This window comes from Saccopteryx leptura, chromosome 1 (assembly GCF_036850995.1).
Source record: "Saccopteryx leptura isolate mSacLep1 chromosome 1, mSacLep1_pri_phased_curated, whole genome shotgun sequence".
NCBI lineage: Eukaryota > Metazoa > Chordata > Mammalia > Chiroptera > Emballonuridae > Saccopteryx > Saccopteryx leptura.
The window spans coordinates 16,863,818-16,885,431 of NC_089503.1; the positions used below are offsets into that span (position 1 = coordinate 16,863,818).

At 45.8% G+C, this 21,614-nt stretch overlaps 1 protein-coding gene across 5 annotated transcripts in view; it reads left to right on the forward strand.

Moving 5' to 3' along the window:
- Positions 1-21,614, forward strand: part of AGBL2 (AGBL carboxypeptidase 2) — a 38,898-nt gene that overhangs the window by 4,654 nt on the left and 12,630 nt on the right. For 3 of the 5 annotated variants that reach the window (XM_066361555.1, XM_066361558.1, XM_066361556.1), the window contains 8 exons: positions 1,073-1,126; positions 2,979-3,152; positions 6,111-6,218; positions 7,706-7,859; positions 11,392-12,174; positions 15,360-15,516; positions 19,186-19,312; positions 19,933-20,033. In XM_066361555.1, the coding sequence (XP_066217652.1) occupies positions 1,073-1,126; positions 2,979-3,152; positions 6,111-6,218; positions 7,706-7,859; positions 11,392-12,174; positions 15,360-15,516; positions 19,186-19,312; positions 19,933-20,033 (1,658 nt within the window). The remainder of the gene's footprint in view (positions 1-1,072; positions 1,127-2,978; positions 3,153-6,110; positions 6,219-7,705; positions 7,860-11,391; positions 12,175-15,359; positions 15,517-19,185; positions 19,313-19,932; positions 20,034-21,614) is intronic. The other 2 variants (XM_066361559.1, XM_066361557.1) reach the window with 2 other exon arrangements.

The following is a 21,614-nucleotide window of genomic DNA, read 5'->3' on the forward strand; positions in this document are numbered from 1 at the left end:
GGTCCTCAGCATCCCAGGTTGATGCTCCATTCACTGCGCAACCACCTGGTCAGGCTTTCATGCAATTTTGGTAGATATATTTGTTAAGGCTCTTGGCATAAGAGTGATGGAAACCAATTTTAGCCAGCTTAAGCAAAAAATATTTTACAAGCATTCCACAGGTTTCTTCTAGACTCCAAGGGCAGGAATTTAATTAAAGTTCTCCCTCGATGCATGTTCAACCGAATATTAGTTCAGTCTTCTTTACTCCACATCCTCCCTGTCCCCAGCCCAAGCTGCCGTCAGTTCTCACTATTGAAACAGCCTCATAACTGGTCTCCTGGTTTCTTTTGTTCCAAGATGCCCCTTTCCAATGCATTTTCCATACAGCAGGGTTCTTTTTATTTGCAAATCTGATTGTGTACCTTTTCTAGTTAAAACCTTTGAATGAACAAGACCCCAAAGTCATAAAATAAGACATTGACAGTTTTTACAGCAAAAAGTTAAACTTCTGGCCTGACCTGTGGTAGCGCAGTGGATAAAGCGTCGACCTGGAAATGCTGAGGTCGCCGGTTTGAAACCCTGGGCTTGCCTGGTCAAGGCACATATGGGAGTTGATGCTTCCAGCTTCTCCCCCCTTCTTTCTCTCTGTCTCTCTCTCCTTTCTGTCTCTCTCTCTCCCCCTCTCTCTCTCCTCTCTAAAAAATGAATAAATAAAAATTAAAATTAAAAAAAAAAAGTTAAACTTTTTTTTTTTTAATTTTTTTGTATTTTTCTGAAGCTGGAAACGGGGAGGCAGTCAGACAGACTCCCGCATGCGCCCCACCGGGATCCACCCGGCACGCCCACCAGGGTGCTGAGGATGGCTCCGTGGCCTCCACCTCAGGCTCTAGAATGGCTCAGGCAGCAATGGAGCAACGCCCCGGATGGGCAGAGCATCGCCCCCTGGTGGACATGCTGGGTGGATCCTGGTTGGGCGCATGCGGGAGTTTGTCTCTCTGCCTCTCTGCTTCTCACTTCAGAAAAATTTAAAAAAAAAATAGAAAAACAAAGATCTCTAAGACAAACTGTGTGTCCTGCTTCCTCTTTCCAGGGCCTACGTGTCTATCTTCAGCTGTGCACAGACAGACAGAAGCTGTAAGCAGAGGTATTTCATGTCCCTCCAGCCAGAAAACTCGAACTCCTTTGTGGGAACAGATCCTCACCCCCTGCTTTCTGCCCCAGAGCCGAGAATTACCACACTGAAGGGCCTTCAGCCTTTCCTTCCCTGTCATTTTTCTCTCTTCATTCTTTCTTCGTTTTCTTCCTTTTTCTTTCTCCCTGAAAGTCTTTCTTTTCTTTCCTTTGTTCTCATTCTCTACTTCCCAAGAGCTGTTCTCTCTCTGACCATTCAGCCTACTCTTCCGCTTCCCTCATCACTCTCTGTTTTATTTTATTTTATTTTTTATTCATTTTAGAAAGGAGAGAGAGAGATAGAGAGAGATAGAGAGAGAGAGAGGAGAGAAAGAGGGAGAAGGGGGAGGAGCAGGAAGCATCAACTCCCATATGTGCCTTGACCAGGCAAGCCCAGGGTTTTGAACCGGCGACCTCAGCATTTCCAGGTCGACGCCTTATCCACTGCGCCACCACAGGTCAGGCATCACTCTCTGTTTCAGAAGTCCCTCTCTGTGTCCTTTGAATGGTTATATTATGAACCTGAAATTCAATTTGCAGGTTGTTTTAATAAAGTTATGTATACATTTTTCTAAAATGAGAATGGGTGAATTGAAAGTTCCCTCTTGCCTCACTCCCAACGAAAGTAATAAAATGCATTTCCTGACCGGTGGTGGCATAGTAGATAGAGTGTCGACCTAGAATGCCGAGATCACTGGTTCAAATCCCGGGCTTGCCCTGTCAAGGTACTTATAAGAAGCAACTATGAGTTGATGCTTCCACCACCTCTCTTTCTCTCTCCTCTCTCTCTAGAATCAATAAATGAAATCTTAAAAAAAGTAATAAGACATATTAAGTAACTTTTTATTCATTTGCAACCCACTGTTGGAATCTTAAACCCATTAGCTCTGATTTTAAAAAATAAAAAAGTTTCCTTTAACTTACTCTTTTTTTTTAAGTAGGAGGTAGGGAGGCAGAGAAACAGACTCCCACATGTGCCCCAACCTGGATCCACCCGGCAAGTCCTCTATGGGGTGATGTTCTGTTGCTCTGTTGCTTGGCAACCAAACTATTTTAGTGCCTGAGGTGAGGCCATGGAGCCATCCTCAGCGTCCAGGGCCAACTTGCTTGAACCATTTGATTCATGGCTATGGGCGGAGGAGAGAGGGAGAGAAGGAGATAGAGAGAGAGAGAAGGAGATAGAGAGAGAGAGAAGGGGGAGGGGTGGAGAAGCAGATAGTCACTTCTCTTATGTGCCCTGACTGGGAATAGAACCTGGGACTTTCACATGCTCCACCACTCAGCAAACTGGCCAGGTGCTTTTAACCTACTCTCTCTCTAGAATCAATAAATGAAATCTTAAAAAAAGTAATGACATATTAAGTAACTTTTTATTCATTTGCAACCCACTGTTGGAATCTTAAACCCAAAAATCTTTTATTGTTTATTTTGTAGTCTTTAGAGAGAGGAAAGGAGAGACAGGAGAGGGACAGGAACATCTGCCCCTGTATATTCCCTGACTGGGGATTGAACTGGGGACCAAACTGGCAACCTCTGTGCTTTGGGACGATGCTCTAGCCAACCGAGCCATCCAGCCAGGGCCTTTAACCTACTCTTAAGCTTTACACTTAAATATTTAATATACTGTGCAGAATTTTAACTTAATTTTTTATCATTTCAATGCTGTCATCCTGGACTAAATCTCCTTGAAGGAGGAGTATGTCACAGGATTGCACATCTGTGCCATATTTTAATACAGTGCTTAAAGTCGCTTAGTATTATAATTTAACAGTAAAGCCCCCAAGAGAAAAAGGAAGCCATTCACTCATTGCCTTGCCCTTTGGCAGATGCTTTTATGCTGAGTTCACCACTTCTCAAGAGCAGACAGCTTCTTCATGACGAGTTTGGTGGAGTAAAGCCACGACTTCGCGAGCCCAGAGAGCTCTTTGCCAGCGGGCCACCGCAGGCTCCACGATGGCCAATAGAATGTGAGGTCATCAAGGAAAACATCCATCATATTGGTAATGTGACTTCGGCGTCATGATCTTGCTGCTCTGGCAGCCTTTATCACAAGACCTGTTTTAAGTCCCACATGCTAAAGTACAAGGCAGGGCAGATCGACATCAGTTACCTCACTCCAAAATGATGAAGCTCTGGGAAACTGATATACACTCATCAAAGTCAAAAGTTACACTAATGTGTGAACTAGAAGGTTTCTGAGTTTACAGGAATGGCAGGATATCCTGCTAGAGGTTAAAATATATTACACTTAAATCTCTAGATTATTCCTATCTCAGTATTAATATGCTTTATAAAAGTTGTATTTTTACCAGCCTTGGTACAGTTGATGCACACCACATATGCCAGAGCATAGTTTTTACTGTTGTTTTGTTTTTTTTTTTTTTCCCCCCCACAGAGACAGAGAGAGTCAGAGAGAGGGACAGACAGGAAGGGAAAGAGATGAGAAGCATCAATCATTAGTTTTCGTTGCGCGTTGCAACACCTTAGTTGTTTATTGATTGCTTTCTCATATGTGCCTTGACCGCGGGCCTTCAGCAGACCGAGTAACTCCCTGCTTGAGCCAGCAACCTTGGGTCCAAGCTGGTGAGCTTTGCTCAAACCAGATGAGCCCGTACTCAAACTGGTGACCTCGGGGTCTGGAACCTGGGTCCTCGGCATCCCAGTCCAATGCTCCATCCACTGCACCACTGCCCGGTCAGGCAGTTTTTACTGTTTTTAATTATATTTTGAGTTTTATTGGAGTTTTTATGGCAACAATGGAGACATTTTTTAAATGACATTGCTGGTCATATCATTGAGCTATTGGTGCAGATAAAATCTTCAGCACTCATTTTATGAACGGTTTTCAGAAGTGGTTGCTTTTGGAAAGTAGGGACTTTGTTCATTACTGGGACACTTAATGTCTACCAGACATCATGTCCATCTCTGTTGTAGGCTGCTGGACGAGCTGGATGTTTCCTTTTTTTTTTTTTTTAATTTATTTTTTACAGAGACAGAGAGTGAGTCAGAGAGAGAGATAGACAGGGACAGACAGACAGGAACGGAGAGAGATGAGAAGCATCAATTATCAGTTTTTCGTTGCACATTGCGACACCTTAGTTGTTCATTGATTACTTTCTCATAGGTGCCTTGACCGCGGGCCTTCAGCAGACTGAGTAACCCCTTGTTGGAGCCAGCGACCTTGGGTCCAAGCTGGTGGGCTTTTTGCTCTAACCAGATGAGCCCGCGCTCAAGCTGGCGACCTCGGGATCTCGAACCCGGGTCCTCCGCATCCCAGTCCGATGCTCTATATACTGCGCCACCGCCTGGTCAGGCTGGATGTTTCTTATTTCCTCACATCCCTCATATAATATTCATTCAATAAATATGTATTCAACATATACCATATACTAAGTACAATGCTTAGTGTTAGAGATGTGATGAACAAGATGGAGACACCCAGAGCTCACAGGCTAGTGAGGAAGTTGAAGACATAATCAGGCAATTGCATAGCGCTCGATCCCTTTGGGAACACTTAACCCCGCCTGGAAGGCCAGTGAGGGTTTCTTCCCACAGGAGCTGAGACGTAAGCTGAGATCTGAAGGAGGAGTTAGATGGGATCCAGACAAGAGGATCAAAGAAAAGTATTCCTGTTAGAGAAAAAAGAAAAAGAGCATGTCATGTTTGGGCAGCCATGGGCAGTGAGCATAAGAGACGAGAGGAGAAGCTAGAATGTAGGGGAAGGGGACTTAGTGCCTGAACTGGGGACAGAATTGCCCTTTGGGTGTTTGGAAATGAGGGAGGGGCATTCTAAGTTGGCACAATAGCTGAGAAGTCCTAAAGTCATCTGTCCCTATCCTGTACGTCTTTTAGATAAAAGTCCAAGTTGATCTGGCCGAACAACAGGAATTTGCAGGTCTCTGCATAAAATAGACCAAGACAGAGAATTCCTGTGAGGATTTTGGAATCAGTTCCATGAGAAAAATCAAAAAGTGGGAACCTGGAATTTAATCAGGTCATTGCAGTGGTAATCCACTAAACCACTAAATCTTTTGAATAAGCAATCTCAAAAATAAAATAATTTAGCCTGAACCAGGCGGTGGCGCTGTGGGTAGAGCTTCGAACTGGGATGCGGATGACCCAGGTTTGAGACCCTGAGGTCGCCAGCTTGAGCGTGGGCTCATCTGGTTTGAGAACAGACTCACCAGCTTGAGTGTAGGGTCGCTGGCTTGAGCAAGGGGTCATTCTGTCTGCTGTAGCCCCCAATCAATGAACAACTAAGGTGCCACAACGAAGATTTGATGCTTCTCATCTCTCTCCCTTCCTCTCTATCTTTCCCTATCTGTCCCTCTCTCTGTCTCTCTGTCTCTGACTGTCTCTCTCTCTCTCTCTCTCTCTCTCACACACACACACACACACACACACACACACACACACACACACACACAATCAAAGAAATTTAATAGCAAGCACCTCACTGTTTAAACTGAGTCGGCAAAGCCTCACTCCCCATCACCGTAAAGAAAAGAAAGTAGCATTGTCTCTTACTGAGTGTGTCTCTGTATGCCCTTGGCTTTCCTCAGTGCCTCCTATACATAAAATGATACTGAGAAGTGGCCTGCGTCCCCCAGAGAGAGCTGTTAGACTTGAATGTTCATGAAAAGCATCATTTCCTTTGAAAGCACTGACAGACTCGCTCCTCTATGGTAATGAAGAGTCGGTAGCTGGTCATATCTTCCTGATTTTAAAGGGAAGGTCAGGATCAGATTTCGAGGAGTTGTTGCAGCAACTAAATTTACCTTTCTAGCTTACTTTTAAGTCTTTTATTCATTTAAAGTTTAGTTTTAGTTTTTTTGCTAAAAGTTTCCTCATAGACTTATGGAAAGAAACAAGACAACTTATAAACAAACTAGACACTTAGGTTCTGATAAAATGCTTTTGCTATTATTTACTTTGTACTTTTTAAATGTCTTTTTCAGAGGGAGTTCCACCTCAACCAGAACATTTTTATCAGCCTACAGGAGATGAAAAGGTGCCGGCAGTTGTAGGAGAGGAAAAAGGCACTGTTGTCTACCAGTTAGATTCAGGTATTGTCACTAATTGAGCAATGAGTATTTAACTGATCATGACAAGGTATAAATATTTTCTATAATAAATGTGATTTTTAAAAGATTTTATTGATTGATTTATTTGAGAGACAGAGACTTATTATTCCACTTATTTATGCATTCCCTGATTGATTCCTGTATGTGCCCTGACTGGGGATAGAACCCACAACCTCGATCTATTGGGAGATTTTTATTTTATTTTATTTTTTTATGTTTTAAATATTTTATTTATTGATTTTAGAGAGAGGAAAGAGAGACAGTGGGGAGAGGAACAGGAAGCATCATCAACTTGTAGTAGTTGCTTCTCATATATGCCTTGACCTGGCAAGCCTGGGTTTTTTTGTTTGTTTGTTTTTTTACAGAGACAGAGAGAGTCAGAGAGAGGGATAGACAGGGACAGACAGACAGGAACGGAGAGATGAGAAGCATCAATCATTAGTTTTTCGTTGTGCATTGCAACACCTTAGTTGTTCATTGATTGCCTTCTCATATGTGCCTTGACCGCGCACCTTCAGCAGACCGAGTAACCCCTTGCTCGAGCCAGCGACCTTGGGCTCAAGCTGGTGAGCTTTTGCTCAAACCAGATGAGCCCTCCTTCAAGCTGGCAACCTCAGGGTCTCGAACGCTCTATCCACTGCGCCACCGCCTGGTCAGGCACCTCGATCTATTGGGATGACACTCTAACCAACTGAGTTACACAGCCAGAGCATAAATGGGATTTTAAAAAATCCATAGTTCAATGATAAATTGTGTTTTATCCAAACCAACCTGAATGGAGAACCCTGATATTCATGACCAATCAGCTTTAAAATTTCAATTTTTTTTTTTTTTTTTAGAGAGAGAGCGGAACAGAGAGGGACAGACAGATAGGAAGGGGGAGAGATGAGAAGCATCAATTCTTCGTTGTGGTACTTCAGTTCATTGATTGCCTTCTCATATGTGCCTTGACTGGTAGAGGTGAGGCTCAGCTGAGCCAGTGACCCCTTGCTCAATCCAGCGACCATGGGGTTATGTCTATGATCCTACACTCAAACTGGTGACCCCATGCTCAAGCTGGTGAGCCTGCACTCAAGCCAGTGACCTCGGGGTTTCACACTTGCATCCTCAGCATCCTAGGTTATGCTGTATCCACTGTGCCACCACGTGGTCAGGCTGGTGGTGTTTTTTGAGAAATGTTATTGTGGGCTATGAATTGGATCTTTAATGTTACCTAAAAGACTCAAAATAATGAAATTTTTGTTTTAATAGCATCTGGTTGCTGGCCTGTATAATAATAGCATCTGGTTTCATTTTATGTGTGTGTGTGTGTGTGTGTGTGTGTGTGTGTGTGTGTGTGTGTGACACAGAGAGAGAGACACACACACACACACACAGACAGAGAGAGGGACAAATAGGGGCACGGCAAGTAGTGCTGGCGCGTGGGTCCGGAGAGGAATGTGGCCTAAGTGCGTCTGTCTTGTCTGCAGTGCCCACCAAAGGCTCCTATTTCACCAGTTCCAGAGTGGGAGGCAAGCGAGGAATGATCAAGGAACTCGCTGTCAGGTTGCGAGGACCAGAAGATAACACTCTCCTGTTTGAATCAAGGTTTGAGAGTGGAAATCTGCAAAAAGCTGTCAGAGTGTGAGTAAGAAAGTGGATTTTTCCAAAGGGATAATGATTGAAGTGACTGAAAAGTGCCTACAAGAATCGTATCGCCTGACCAGGCAGTGGCACAGTGGATAGAGCGTCAGACTGGGACGCAGAGGACCAAGGCTCGAAACCTTGAGGTCACCAACTTGAACGCGGGCTCATCTGGCTTGAGCGTGGGGTCGCTGGCTCGAGCAAGGGGTCACTCGGTCTGCTGAAGGCTGCGGTCAAGGCACATATGAGAAAGCAATCAATGAACAACCAAGGAGCCACAACAAAGAATTGATGCTTCTCATCTCTCTCCCTTCCTGTCTGTCTCTCTCTCTGTCTCTGTCACAAAATTTTTTTTTTTTTAAATCATATCAAGGCTCTGGCTGGATAACTGGGTTGGTTAGAGAATTCTCACTAAGTGCAGAGGTTGCTGGTTCAATTCCCAGTCAGGACACATGCAGGAATGGATCAGTGTTTCTTTCTCTCTTAAAGCCAGTAAAAAAAAATTTAAAGCATATTAGGAGTCAGGAGTGTTTTTGAAAAAGAGAGAGGTGATGAAAAATGCTTATGAGGATGGTAAGAAATGGTATAATTGTAGCTCATATTTTCCCCCAGAATAAATATTTATCTAACTTGTTTTTTTCTGCTTATAAAATAAATTAGTGCTCATTTAAAATTTGTGTTAATAAAAATACATAACATAGAATTTAAACCCTATAATCATGCCTCCCAGATGCAGCAATGCAGTGGGTAACAATTTGATATATAAGCATTAATTGTTTTCTCTCTGTGTGTATGTATAATACACACAGCTTATGTATTTAAAAAATAGGATAATGGTGTACCTACTGTTTTACAAATTGTTTTTATTTTACCTAATACACTTTTTTTTTTACTGAGACTGAGAGAGTCAGAGAGAGGGACAGATAGGGACAGACAGGAAGGGAGAGAGATGAGAAGCGGCTCTTTGTTGCGGTTCCTTAGTTGTTCATTGATTGCTTTCTCATATGTGCCTTGACCAGGGGGCTACAGCAGACCGAGTAACCCCTTGCTCAAGCCAGCAACCTTGGGGTCATGTCTATGATCCCACACTGAAGCCAGCGACCCTGTACTCAAGCTGGATGAGCCCGTGCTCAAGCCTGTGACCTCAGGGTTTAAAACCTGAGTCCTTGCCTGACCTGTGATAGCCCAGTGGATCAAGAGTCAACCTGGAATGCTGAGGTCGCTGGTTCAAAACCCTGGGCTTTCCTGGTCAAGGCACATGGGAGTTGATGCTTCCTACTCCTTCTTCCCTTCTCTCTCTGTTTCTCTCTCTCTCTCTCTCTCTCTCTCTCTGTCTCTCTTCTCTAAAACAAATAAATAAATAAAGATGATTTAGAGAATCCAACTTTAAAAAAAAAAAAGAAAAGCTCTTTGTTAAAAAAGCAACAACAACAAAACCCCCTGAGTCCTCCATGTCCCAGTTCGATGCTCTATGCATTGCATTACCGCCTGGTCAGACTCACTTATATATTTTTAAAATTTATTTTAGAGAGGGGGAGAGAGACAAAGACAGAGACAGAAACATCTCTCTGTTTCTGGATGTACCCTGACCAGGGATTGAACCGGCAACCTCTGCTTATTGGGACAATGCTCTAAACCAGTGTTTTTCAACCATTGGTCCACAGACCTGTCTACCAGAAATTTCCTGCCACCCCATGAAAGAGTTAACCTATTCTGATGTGGGAAAATTTTAGACCCAATAATCTTAGTCAGATTCACTGATGCTCAGGGTGATTTCTGCCTTAGCGGTCCCCAAAACAATTCTCCTATTTTCACTGGTCCCTAGGTGTAAAAAGGTTGAAAACTATTGTAACCAACTGAATTATCCAGCCAGGTCACTTAATACATTTAAGATGTTTTTCTATGGCAATACCACAGATATATCTCCTTATTATTTATTTATTTACAGAGACAGAGAGTCAGAGGGATAGATAGGGACAGACAGATAGGAATGGAGACAGATGAGAAGCATCAATCATTAGTTTTTCCTTGCGACTTCTTAGTTGTTCATTGATTGCTTTCTCATATGTGCCTTGACTGCGGGCCTTCAGCAGACTGAGTAACCCCTTGCTGGAGCCAGCGACCCTGGGTCCAAGTTGGTGAGCTTTTTTTGCTCAAGCCAGATGAGCCCGCGCTCAAGCCGGCAACCTCGGGGTTTCGAACCTGGGTCCTTCCACATCCCAGTCCAACACTCTATCCACTGCGCCACCGCCTGGTCAGGCTATCTCCTTATTTTTAATAGTTCATATTATTATATTGTGTGAATATTCCATACCTTATGTACCCTGTTTCCAACTGATGGAAAATTAAGATATACAATTCTTTGTAAATAGACTAGCCAAATTAACACCCTGTACATGTTTTGTGTGTGCATGTTTCTTGTTTGTTTGTTTGTTTTTAGTGAGAGAGAGGGACAGACAGGGATAGACAGACAGGAAGGGAGAGGGATGAGAAGCATCAACTCAGAGTTGTTGTGCCTTAGTTGTTCATTGACTGCTTTCTCATATGTGCCTTGACCAGGGGTTCCAGCCAACCCAGAGACCTTGGGCTCAAGCCAGCGACCTTTGGGCTTAAGCCAGCGACCATGGGGTCATGTTCATGATCCCATGCTCAAGCTGGTGACCTCGGGGTTTCAAACCTTGGTCCTCAGCATCCCAGGGTGATGTCCTATCCACTGCACCACCACCTGGTCATGCTGTCCATGTATATTTTTAAGTATTTGTGGTTTTATGGTATAAATTCTGATATAAAAGTGGGGTATTAAAGGGTTTGAGCATTAAAGTTTGCTGGGTTTTGCCCCATTGCCCTCCAGCACGATTCAGTTCCCGTGACAGGGAATAAGAATGCCTGTTTCTCGATGTTGAGATGTTGATGGAATGGAGGGAAAAAACAACATCCATTAATCTGTATTTCTTCAATGGTACACTAAAGAAGTGGATGAATATCTTTTTGTGTTTTCGGCATTTGTATTTTCTCTTCTGCAAATTAGTCCTGTGTTTTTCCAACAAAGTGCATGCATTACAGCAAAACCCCCTTATTTTCAAACAATTGATGATCAGGGATAAAAACAGATGTGAAGTGTAAGACAATGGTCTATACTGGTGATGTCCAGGATGTAGCTAGCAGCCCACAGAGGGCTCCGCTTCACTGCTGTTCACTGTGTTTCAGAGAAATGCATTGTAGCGGTTAAAAACTGCTACTGCGGCTCTGGACAGACACTGAGGAGCTCAGAGCTTCTAGACATTCTGTGCGCCCTGTGAATTTTAAGACTCTTCCGTCCTACCTCAAATATACTTTCTTTCCCCACATTCCTGTTTGCCAACTATATGAGTTGGAGAACTAGGTAAATTAGAAAATAAACATTTGATGTAGCAGGCTTTCGGTTGTAATAAGATCTATCCTTATTAGGGAACAACAATATTTTCCCAGATTTGTTTTTTGAGGGAGGTGTTACAGAGATGTTCTTCGATATTCTCGATATTCTTCATTATAGAGGCACCTTTGAGTATGAGCTCACCTTGCGAACTGACCTGTACACGAACAAGCACACACAGTGGTTTTATTTTCGAGTTCAGAATACCAGAAAAGATGTTACCTATCGCTTCACCATCGTCAACTTGCTGAAACCCAAGAGCCTTTACACCATAGGGATGAAGCCGCTCATGTACTCCCAGTTGGATGCCAAAGGCCACAACATTGGCTGGAGGAGAGAAGGAAACGAAATCAAGTACTACAAGAGCAACACGGATGATGGACGGCAGCCCTTTTACTGTCTCACGTGGACCACTCAGTTTCCACATGACCAGGACACGTGCTTCTTTGCACACTTCTACCCATACACATACACTGATTTGCAATGCTACCTCCTGTCGGTGGCAAACAACCCTGTCCAATCTCATTTCTGCAAACTCCGAACCTTGTGCAGGAGCCTGGCAGGAAATACTGTCTACCTGCTCACCATCACCAACCCGTCCCGGACCCCTCAAGAGGCTGCTGCAAAGAAGGCCGTGGTCCTGAGCGCCAGGGTCCACCCCGGGGAAAGCAACGGCTCCTGGATCATGAAAGGCTTCTTGGACTTCATCCTGAGCAACTCCCCAGATGCTGAGCTCCTCAGAGATATCTTTATCTTCAAGGTGGTTCCCATGTTAAATCCAGACGGAGTAATTGTGGGGAACTACCGGTGTTCACTGGCTGGAAGAGACTTGAATAGGCATTATAAAACCATTCTGAAGGAGTCTTTCCCTTCCATCTGGTACACCAGGAACATGATCAAGAGGTGAGACCCTTTACCTGTTGAACTTCCTTGGATTACTGTGAGGGATTACTGAGAGGACTAGCTGATGGCCAAGGCTGGGGGCGGAGGCCTCTTCTGATGTTGTAGCATTTGGAAATGGCTTTGGAGACTGCCTTTATCTACCTCTTTGTGGACACCTGAGTTTGTTCATTTACAAACTTGTGAGGATTTTTTTTTTAATTTTTTTTTTTTATTCATTTTAGAGAGGAGAGGGAGAGACAGAGAGAGAGAGAGGAGAGACAGAGAGAGAGAAGGGGGGAGGAGCTGGAAGCATCAACTCCCATATGTGCCTTGACCAGGCAGGCCCAGGGTTTCGAACCGGCGACCTCAGCATTTCCAGGTCGATGCTTTATCCACTGCACCACCACAGGTCAGGCTTGTGAGGATTTTTAAAAATTGATTTGAAAGATAGAGAGAGAGAGTAAGATCGTAGTTGCTCCACTTTAGTTGTTCAGTGATTATTTCTCAGATCTGCCTTGACCAGGCAAGTCTGGAATTTTGAACCGGTGAACTCAGCACTCCAGGACAATGCTCTGTCTGCTGTGCCACCACAAGTTAGGCTCATTTTCAAACTTTTAAATCAGGACTTATCTTTGGGTTAAAACTGAACACGCAACATTTCAGCTAAAGATATTTCATTTAGAAGTGAAATAATTGAATGGGAAAGGGCAGGAGTTCATAGGTCTTCATGATGAGAATTGTATAATAATAATAGTATCTGCCTGACCAGGCGGTAGCACAGTGGATAGAGTGTCAGACTGGGATATGGAGGACCCAGGTTCGAGACCCCAAGGTTGCCAGCTCGAGCAAGGGGTCACTCAGTCTGCTGAAGGCCCACGGTCAAGGAACATATGAGAAAGCAATCAATGAACAAGTAAGGTGGGCCCTGGCTGGTTGGCTCAGTGGTAGAGCGTCGGCCTGGTGTGCAGGAGTCCCGGGTTCGATTCCCGGCCAGGGCACACAGGAGAAGCGCCCATTTGCTTCTCCATCCCTCCCCCTCTCCTTCTTCTCTGTCTCTCTCTTCCCCTCCCGCAGCCAAGGCTCCATTGGAGCAAAATGGCCCAGGCGCTGGGGATGGCTCCATGGCCTCTGCCTCAGGCGCTAGAATGGCTCTGGTCGCAACAGAGCAACGCCCCAGAGGGGCAGAGCATCGCCCCCTTGTGGGCATGCCGAGTGGATCCCAGTTGGGCGCATGCGGGAGTCTGTCTGACTGCCTCCCCGTTTCCAACTTCAGAAAAAATACAAAAAAAAAAGAAAAAAGAAAAACTAAAGTGTTGCAACGAAAAACTGATGATTGATGCTTCTCATCTCTCTCCGTTCCTGTCTATCCCTAGCTATCCCTCTCTCTGACTCTCTGTCTCTGAAAAAAAAATTAATAATAGGCCCTGGCCGGTTGGCTCAGTGGCAGAGAGCATCAGCCTGGCATGCAGAAGTCCCGGGTTCGATTCCCAGCCAGGACACACAGAAGCACCCATCTGCTTCTCTACCCCTCCCCCTCTCCTTCCTCTCTGTCTCTCTCTTCCCCTCCCGCAGCCGAGGCTCCATTGGAGCAAAATGGCCCGGGCGCTGGGGATGGCTCCTTGGCCTCTGCCCCAGGCGCTAGAGTGGCTCTGGTCGCAACAGAGCGACGCCCCGGATGGGCAGAGCATTGCCCCCTGGTGGGCGTGCCGGGTGGATCCCGGTGGGTCGCATGCGGGAGTCTGTCTGACTGCCTCCCCATTTCTGGCTTCAGAAAAATACAAAAAAAAAAAAATAATAATGGTATTGAACAATTAGTACTTTTGTATGAGGTAACAGGCAGTATTCTCGGTACTTTACACTTATGACTCATTTAATCTTCACATTAATCCTGCAGGATAAGCATAATCAATAGCCCCATTTTTTTTTACACCCAGCTTAAAGGAGCTTCCCTTTCAGTGGAAATGAAACTCCAGCATGAGACTATGTGGAGGCACTCACCTTCTAACCATATCTGTGTGAGATGGGGGAGCGGTGTCCAGCTGTAGCAAAATGGTTAAAAGCATATGTTTGGGAGTCAGACAAGCCTGGGTTTGATACCTGACTTAATTATTTGTCAACTCCTGTGACCTTGGACCTGACTTACCTGCTACGTGTCAGCTTTCTTATTTGTAGAACGGGGATAATAACACCTGCCTTGGGTGGATTCTGTGAGGATCAAATGAGATAATCCATATAATCTATTTACCAAAGAACGCAGCACATTGTTAGTGCGTGGTATTAATGTTATCACACGCTTGTTTGGAAGATTGAATAGGTGTCCTGGTTGATCAGGAGACCAAGAAGGTCTGACTGAGCATTATAGGAACTCACCCTGCAAAGTGAGGAACCAAGGTTCTCTTTGCTTCTGTCTTATCCTTACCATTCCAGCCTCTCTCCCTCTCCCCTCTTTCCACAGGTCTGCACTAGGGTGGGCGGGCTTTCTTTCTTTCTTTCTTTCTTTCTTTCTTTCTTTCTCTCTTTCTTTCTTTCTTCCTTTATTCCTTTTTTTACAGAGACAGAGAGAGGGACAGATAGGGACAGACAGACAGGAAGGGAGAGAGATGAGAAGCATCAGTTCTTCGTTGCAGCTCCTTAGTTGTTTATTGATTGCTTTCTCATATGTTCCTTGACTAGGGGGCTACAGCAGACTGAGTGACCCCTTGCTCAAGCCAGCGACCTTGGGCTCAAGCCAGAGGCCGTGGGCTTCAAGCCATTGATTGACCTTTCAGCTCAAGCCAGCAACCATGGGGTCATGTCTATGATCCCACGCTCTAGCCAGCGACCTGTGAGGTTTCAAACCTGGGTCCTCTGCATCCCAGTCCAATGCTGTATTCACTGAGCCACTGCCTGGTCAGGCAGGTGGACTTTCTTTCAAAAGATTTTTCCACTTCCCTCTCCATCTACACAAGGCCTATACACCACCCCTTTCCACATCAGGACTTTCCCAGCTCAAGTCCCTCTGACTGGCAGGAGCAAGGAGTCCTGGTGACATGTTTACAGCAGTGACTGAGGATGGAGATAGGGTTTTTTGAAGGCCATTAGGGGTTGAAAATTTCTTAGACAAGAAGGTATCAACAGACATTCTTAAAGAAGAGACTCCCAAAATATCCTCGATTATTCCCATGCATTTGGATGTCCACTGAGCTCTTTGTTTGCTCCCTCAATAGACTTCTTGAAGAAAGGGAGGTTCTCTTGTATTGTGATTTCCATGGCCACAGCCGTAAGAATAATATCTTCCTGTATGGCTGTAATAACAACAACCGCAAGTACTGGCTTCATGAGCGAGTCTTTCCTTTAATGTTAAGCAAAAATGCACCAGAAAAGGTAAGCACGTAAGGTAATTTTCTGTCGATTGACTGAAGGGAGAAGGGAGCACCGCTTCCTATATGTCATGTTTGACTTGCCAATTTGTAGCTCTCTTTATTATCTGGGGTAAATCCCAGCAACATGGACTTCAAGAGTTTAGAAAAGTACGGTGTTAAGAATTATTCCATCAACTGTTGAACAGATAAATGAAAGGCAGCATATCCATACAGTAGAATGTTGTGGCCCTGCAGCAGTAGAGCGTCGGCCTGGCGTGCGGGGGACCCGGGTTCGATTCCCAGCCAGGGCACATAGGAGAAACACCCATTTGCTTCTCCACCCCCCCCTCCTTCCTCTCTGTCTCTCTCTTCCCCTCCCGCAGCCAAGGATCCATTGGAGCAGGGATGGCCCGGGCGCTGGGTATGGCTCTTTGGCCTCTGCCCCAGGCGCTAGAGTGGCTCTGGTCGCGGCAGAGCGACGCCCCGGAGGGGCAGAGCGTCGCCCCCTGGTGGGCAGAGCATTGCCCCGGTGGGCGTGCCGGGTGGATCCCGGTCGGGCGCATGTGGGAGTCTGTCTGACTGTCTCTCCCCATTTCCAGCTTCAGAAAAATACAAAAAAAAAAAAAAAAAAAGAATGTTGTACGGCATTAACTACTGATAGGCTAGGACACGGAGGTAACTTGCAAACACGATGCCAAGTGAGAGAAAAGACACAGAAGGCCACACATTGCATGATTCCATTCTGTGAAATGTAACAGCGACAGAAAGTAGTGTAGTGATTGCCTCGGCCCGGGGCCAGGTGGTACAGGGCACCGCAGCTAGCGGGTGCTGGGGTTCTTCTGGGATTTTATGATTGTTCTAAACTATCATTACAACTCTGGGAATATACTTAAACCATTGAATTGTGTACTTTAAATGCGTGGATTTTATGATATGGGAATTATGGCTCAATAAGGGTGATTTTTTAAAAAAATTGTCCCGGCTGCCTTGCCTGGCCACAAGTTTAAACTCCCAGGAGTAGAGCCATCTATCATCTTTAATCCTGTGGTTTGCAGTAGAAGCAGGGATTGAAGGACAAACGGTTGGCTAATGTTACCTGAGCCTCCACAGAGAGGTTTATGTAATACAAGATCACAAATAACTAAGATATTAAAGGGCTGATGAAAACAGCAAGAGTTCTAAATAGTTGGCGAAGTAATAGCTCCATGACAGGTGTAAGTGGAGTATCAGCATTGGGTTAGAAGTTGGTTTTCAGCATCATAATTACATCCACAAAATGTAACTATAATTAGAAAGAAGAAATTAGGTTGGATTTAGGAAAGCATTTAAATGAGAATACGAATTTTCTCACATAAAGATATTTAAGACATATTTTTATCTTTTTTTTTTCTTTTTTCTTTTGTATTTTTCTGAAGCTGGAAACAGGGAGAGATAGTCAGACAGACTCCCGCATGCGCCCGACCGGGATCCATCGGCACGCCCACCAGGGGGCGACGCTCTGCCCACCAGGGGGCGATGCTCTGCCCCTCCAGGGCGTCGCTCTGTTGCGACCAGAGCCACTCTAGCGCCTGGGGCAGAGGCCAAGGAGCCATCCCCAGTGCCCGGGCCATCTTTGCTCCAATGAAGCCTTGGCTGCGGGAGGGGAAGAGAGAGACAGAGAGGAAGGAGAGGGGGAGGGGTGGAGAAGCAGATGGGCGCTTCTCCTGTGTGCCCTGGCGGGGAATCGAACCTGGGACTTCTGCATGCCAGGCCGATGCTCTACCACTGAGCCAACTGGCCAGGGCGACATATTTTGTATCTTGCTGTAAAAAAAAGTTTTTCTTTCTCCTCCCTCCCTCCCTTCCTTCCTCCTTTCCTTTTCTTTCCTTTCCTTTTTCTTTTTTTAATATTCCTGCCTATTTTTGCCAGAGATCTCATTTTTTAAAATTTTATTTATTGATTTTTTTTTTTTCTGAAGTTGGAAACGGGAAGGCAGTCAGACAGACTCCTGCATGCGCCCGACCGGGATCCACCCGGCATGCGACCAGGGGGCGATGCTCTGCCCATCTGGGGCGTCACTCTGTTGCAACCAAAGCCATTCTAGCACCTGAGGCAGAGGCCACAGAGCCATCCTCAGCGCCCGGGCCAACTTTGCTCCAATGGAGCCTCAGCTGCAGGAGGGGAAGAGAGAGACAGAGAGGAAGGAGAGGGTGAGGGGTAGAGAAGCAGATGGGTGCTTCTCCTGTGTGCCCTGGCCGGAAATCGAACCTGGGACTCCTGCACGCCAGGCTGACGCTCTACCACTGAGCCAACCGGCCAGAGCCTATTTATTGATTTTAACGAGAAAGGAAGGTAGGGAGCAGAGAGAGAGAGAGAGACAGGAACAGTGAGCTGCTCCTGTATGTGCCCTGACCAGGGATCGAACCGAGGACACCCTATGGGTATGGTCCCTTCCCCCCTCTCAATACTAGATAATTTTGAATAACTATGTATTGTCAGAAAAGTAATCAGTAACTAGTTTTTGTTTTGTTGATTAAAAAAATTATTTATTCTTTGTTTGTTTGAAAGCAAGGCATGCCTGTGATGACTCTGCCAGACTAATTCGGGTTGTGGAAGCTGCCCCGGGTTCCACTCTGGAGAGTGATCTGGGACATCTACTTTCCTTTTTTTTCTTTTTTTGGGGGGAGACTGTGTGTAGGGTTAGTCTTTTTATTTATTGGGGATCGAACTTCTGCTGCTTTGGGACAGTGCTCTAACCAACCGAGCCATCTAGCCAGGGCAACCAGGGATCTCTTTCTTAAAATGAAATCACATCCAGAACCCCGTATCTAAAAACAATTAAAAGCAGAGCGACATTACTGAAGAGGGGCAGAGAGCTTGAGACCCTGCCCATTCTGCCTCCTTCGTTAGGCCTTGGTCAGGAAGGCCCCGGGGCCCCTCAGTAGAACGCCTGGATTCCGTAGAACATACGTTAGAAACCACTGGGAAGTGAGCTATGTCCCAATGTAAAGCATTTTCTCAGGATAGGCTGGGATAGGTGCCAAGTGCACGTTACTCCAGGAGAGGAGAGGGGGTGGGGTGGTCGTGAAAGACCAGGGAGGACCCTGAACTCCGAGCTGAGAACATTGGCATGGGGAGCGAGAGAGTTCCAGACAGAGACTGCAGTGCCGAGCACGCACACATCGCATACAGAGGACAGCCCAACTAGATCCAGGAGTTCAAATTGGGGACGGGTAGAAATAAGTCCTGGAACGGTTGGCTACTGCCTTGAATGCCCAAGTAGGCCAGCATTCCCAACCAGGCTTCGGGGAACCCCAGGCCGGCAGATTGTCCCTGGGGAAGGTGGGGAAGGGGAGGAAGGCTTCCTGGGCAGTGAAGAACAATAGACTCCCTCTCCTTTGGAGGACAGCGGTCTCCATGGAGAATCAGATAGGGTCATGGAGGATCACAGTCCACAATAACATATTAAATACTCTGAGAGGCGCTGCAGAGGAAGCCTGCTTACTTTTAACTGTTTATCTCCCTGATGAACATGACCACAGAGCTCATGTTTTCCTTTGTAATACCTTTTAAAACCCTTTAGATTTTGTATTTTATGGAACATGTTTTAGGAAATGACCTCAAGGGAACCATTCTTGTATCGTATGAATGAATCTGAGATACCTTCCATTTGCCAGTTTCTGATTAACAGAGGCTTTGGATTTCTCTTTAGTTCTCTTTTCATAGTTGTAATTTTAAGGTCCAAAAATGCAAAGAAGGAACGGGACGAGTCGTGATGTGGCGGATGGGAATTCTGAACAGTTACACCATGGAGTCCACCTTTGGCGGGTCCACCCTGGGTGAGCTCGCCTTTGTAGGTCGGGGGCCAGCATGGAGAGGGGAGCCACACAAGGCACTGGGGAGACGAAGGCCCTTTGACTGAGAGGATTTTCTTGTCTGCCTTACACCAAATTTGAGCAACCCAGATATGAGTGTGAAATATACTGTATATGTTGGGGCGATACAGCATAGTGGTTGCTACGGACCTGGCGTCAGGCAGATCTGAGTTTGGTTTTCAGCTCCATTTGTAAGTTGTGTGATCCTGGGTAACTTTACTTAACTCTTTGAACCTCATTTTTCTTTCATTGTCGATAAGACTACCAGCATTATAGGTACTACTTGATGAGGTGGTGCATTTAAAGCGTTGGGCATAGAACCCACCACAACGTCAAACTTTATCATTATAAGTATATATCACTTCTTGGCCTTTTGCCTAAGATCAAGTGTAGTAATTATAACTTTGTAATTATAGCCAACATGATTGTAAATGTTTTCATTGTTGAAGATTCTTCTGAACCGAACTATAACTCGGAAAGAAACCCTGTCCACAGGCATAATATTCTAGAATCAGAGATGATGTTTTAGTGAGATATTCATAAATTAGATTTATATTTGCTCACATTTATGGATTATTTTTCAGGTAATAAAAGAGACACTCATTTTACCACTGAGGATCTCAAGTCCCTAGGTTACCACGTCTGTGACACCCTCCTGGATTTCTGTGATCCCGACCGAACCAAGGTAAAACTGGGGCTTTAAGAAATGTGGTGCCTGACCAGGCGGTGGCACAGTGGATAGAGCGTTGGACTGGGATGCCGAGGACCAGGTTCGAAACCCCGAGGTCATCAGCTTGAGAGCGGGCTCATCTGATTTGAGCAAAAGCTCACCAGCTTGGACCCAAGGTCTCTGGCTCGAGCAAGGGGTCACTCAGTCTGCTGTAGCCCCTGGTCAAGGCACATATGAGAAAGCAATCAATGAACAACTAAGGTGCCACAACTAACTATGAGTTGATGCTTCTCATCTCTCTTCCTTTCTGTCTGTCTGTCCCTGTGTCTGTCACAAAAAAAGTAAAAAAAATAAAAAAGAAATGTGGTAATGCTGCTACTGTGATCAGTTCCACATGGGATTTCAAGTGATCTTTTTTTCCTCTTAATAGTTTCCAGAAGTTTTTACAATCAGAGAACATATGAAAGTTCCCAGGCTGCCACCCAGCCAATGGCAAGCCCTCAGTCCACGCTGGCCCTCTTCCGCACAGCTCTCCCTCGCTTCCCCTTCCGGGCACAGCTATCCCTCGCTTCCCCTTCCGGGCACAGCTCTCCCTCGCTTCCCCTTCCGGGCACAGCTCTCCCTCGCTTCCCCTTCCGGGCACAGCTCTCCCTCGCTTCCCCTTCCGGGCACAGCTCTCCCTCGCTTCCCCTTCCGGGCACAGCTCTCCCTCGCTTCCCCTTCCGGGCACAGCTCTCCCTCGCTTCCCCTTCTGGGCACAGCTGTCCCTCACTTCCGGGCACAGCTCTCCCTCGCTTCCCCTTCCGGGCACAGCTGTCCCTCACTTCCTGGCACAGCTCTCCCCCACTTCCACGCACAGCTCTCCCTCACTTCCCAGCCTTGCCCGTTCCTCCTCCCCATTCTCAGCTTTCTGAAAATCCGCTGTCCTGTCCCTTCTCCAGGACTAACCCTGCCCTTTGTGCCTGCGCTGGCTAACTTCCCCTGCAGCCTCCCTGAGGTCTCAGCTCACTAGGAACCTACCCTCTCTTCTGTGTCCTCCGTTTTTTCTTTCCTCTTCTTCCTCTCCACTGCAAGTGTTCTCACGCTGCCCCCATCCTGGATCACAGAGGTTTCCCTGGGCCTTGTTTCTTCTGCAGGTTACTTCCGTTTCCCTTCATCGCTCACCTTCTTAAAAAGGAGTCTGTACTCATGGTGTCTGACTCACCTGTCAGACCCCCCTCTGAAATGTCAGCCCTGGAAACATGTGATATGCACCACTCTGAATGCAGCTGTTTAATAAAAAATATTAAATTGTATTAGCCTTAGGCCAAAATCTGAACAACTACATTCTAACTTTTCCTCCTGTACCACTAAAAAATAAATAAATAAATCAGATCTTTGCATTATTATTATTTTTTTTTTTTTTTTTACAGAGACAGAGAGTGAGTCAGAGAGAGGGATAGACAGGGACAGACAGACAGGAACGGAGAGGGATGAGAAGCATCAATCATTAATTTTTCATTGCGTGTTGCAACACCTTAGTTGTTCTTTGATTGCTTTCTCATATGTGCCTTGACCGCGGGCCTTCAGCAGACTGAGTAACCCCTTGCTGGAGCC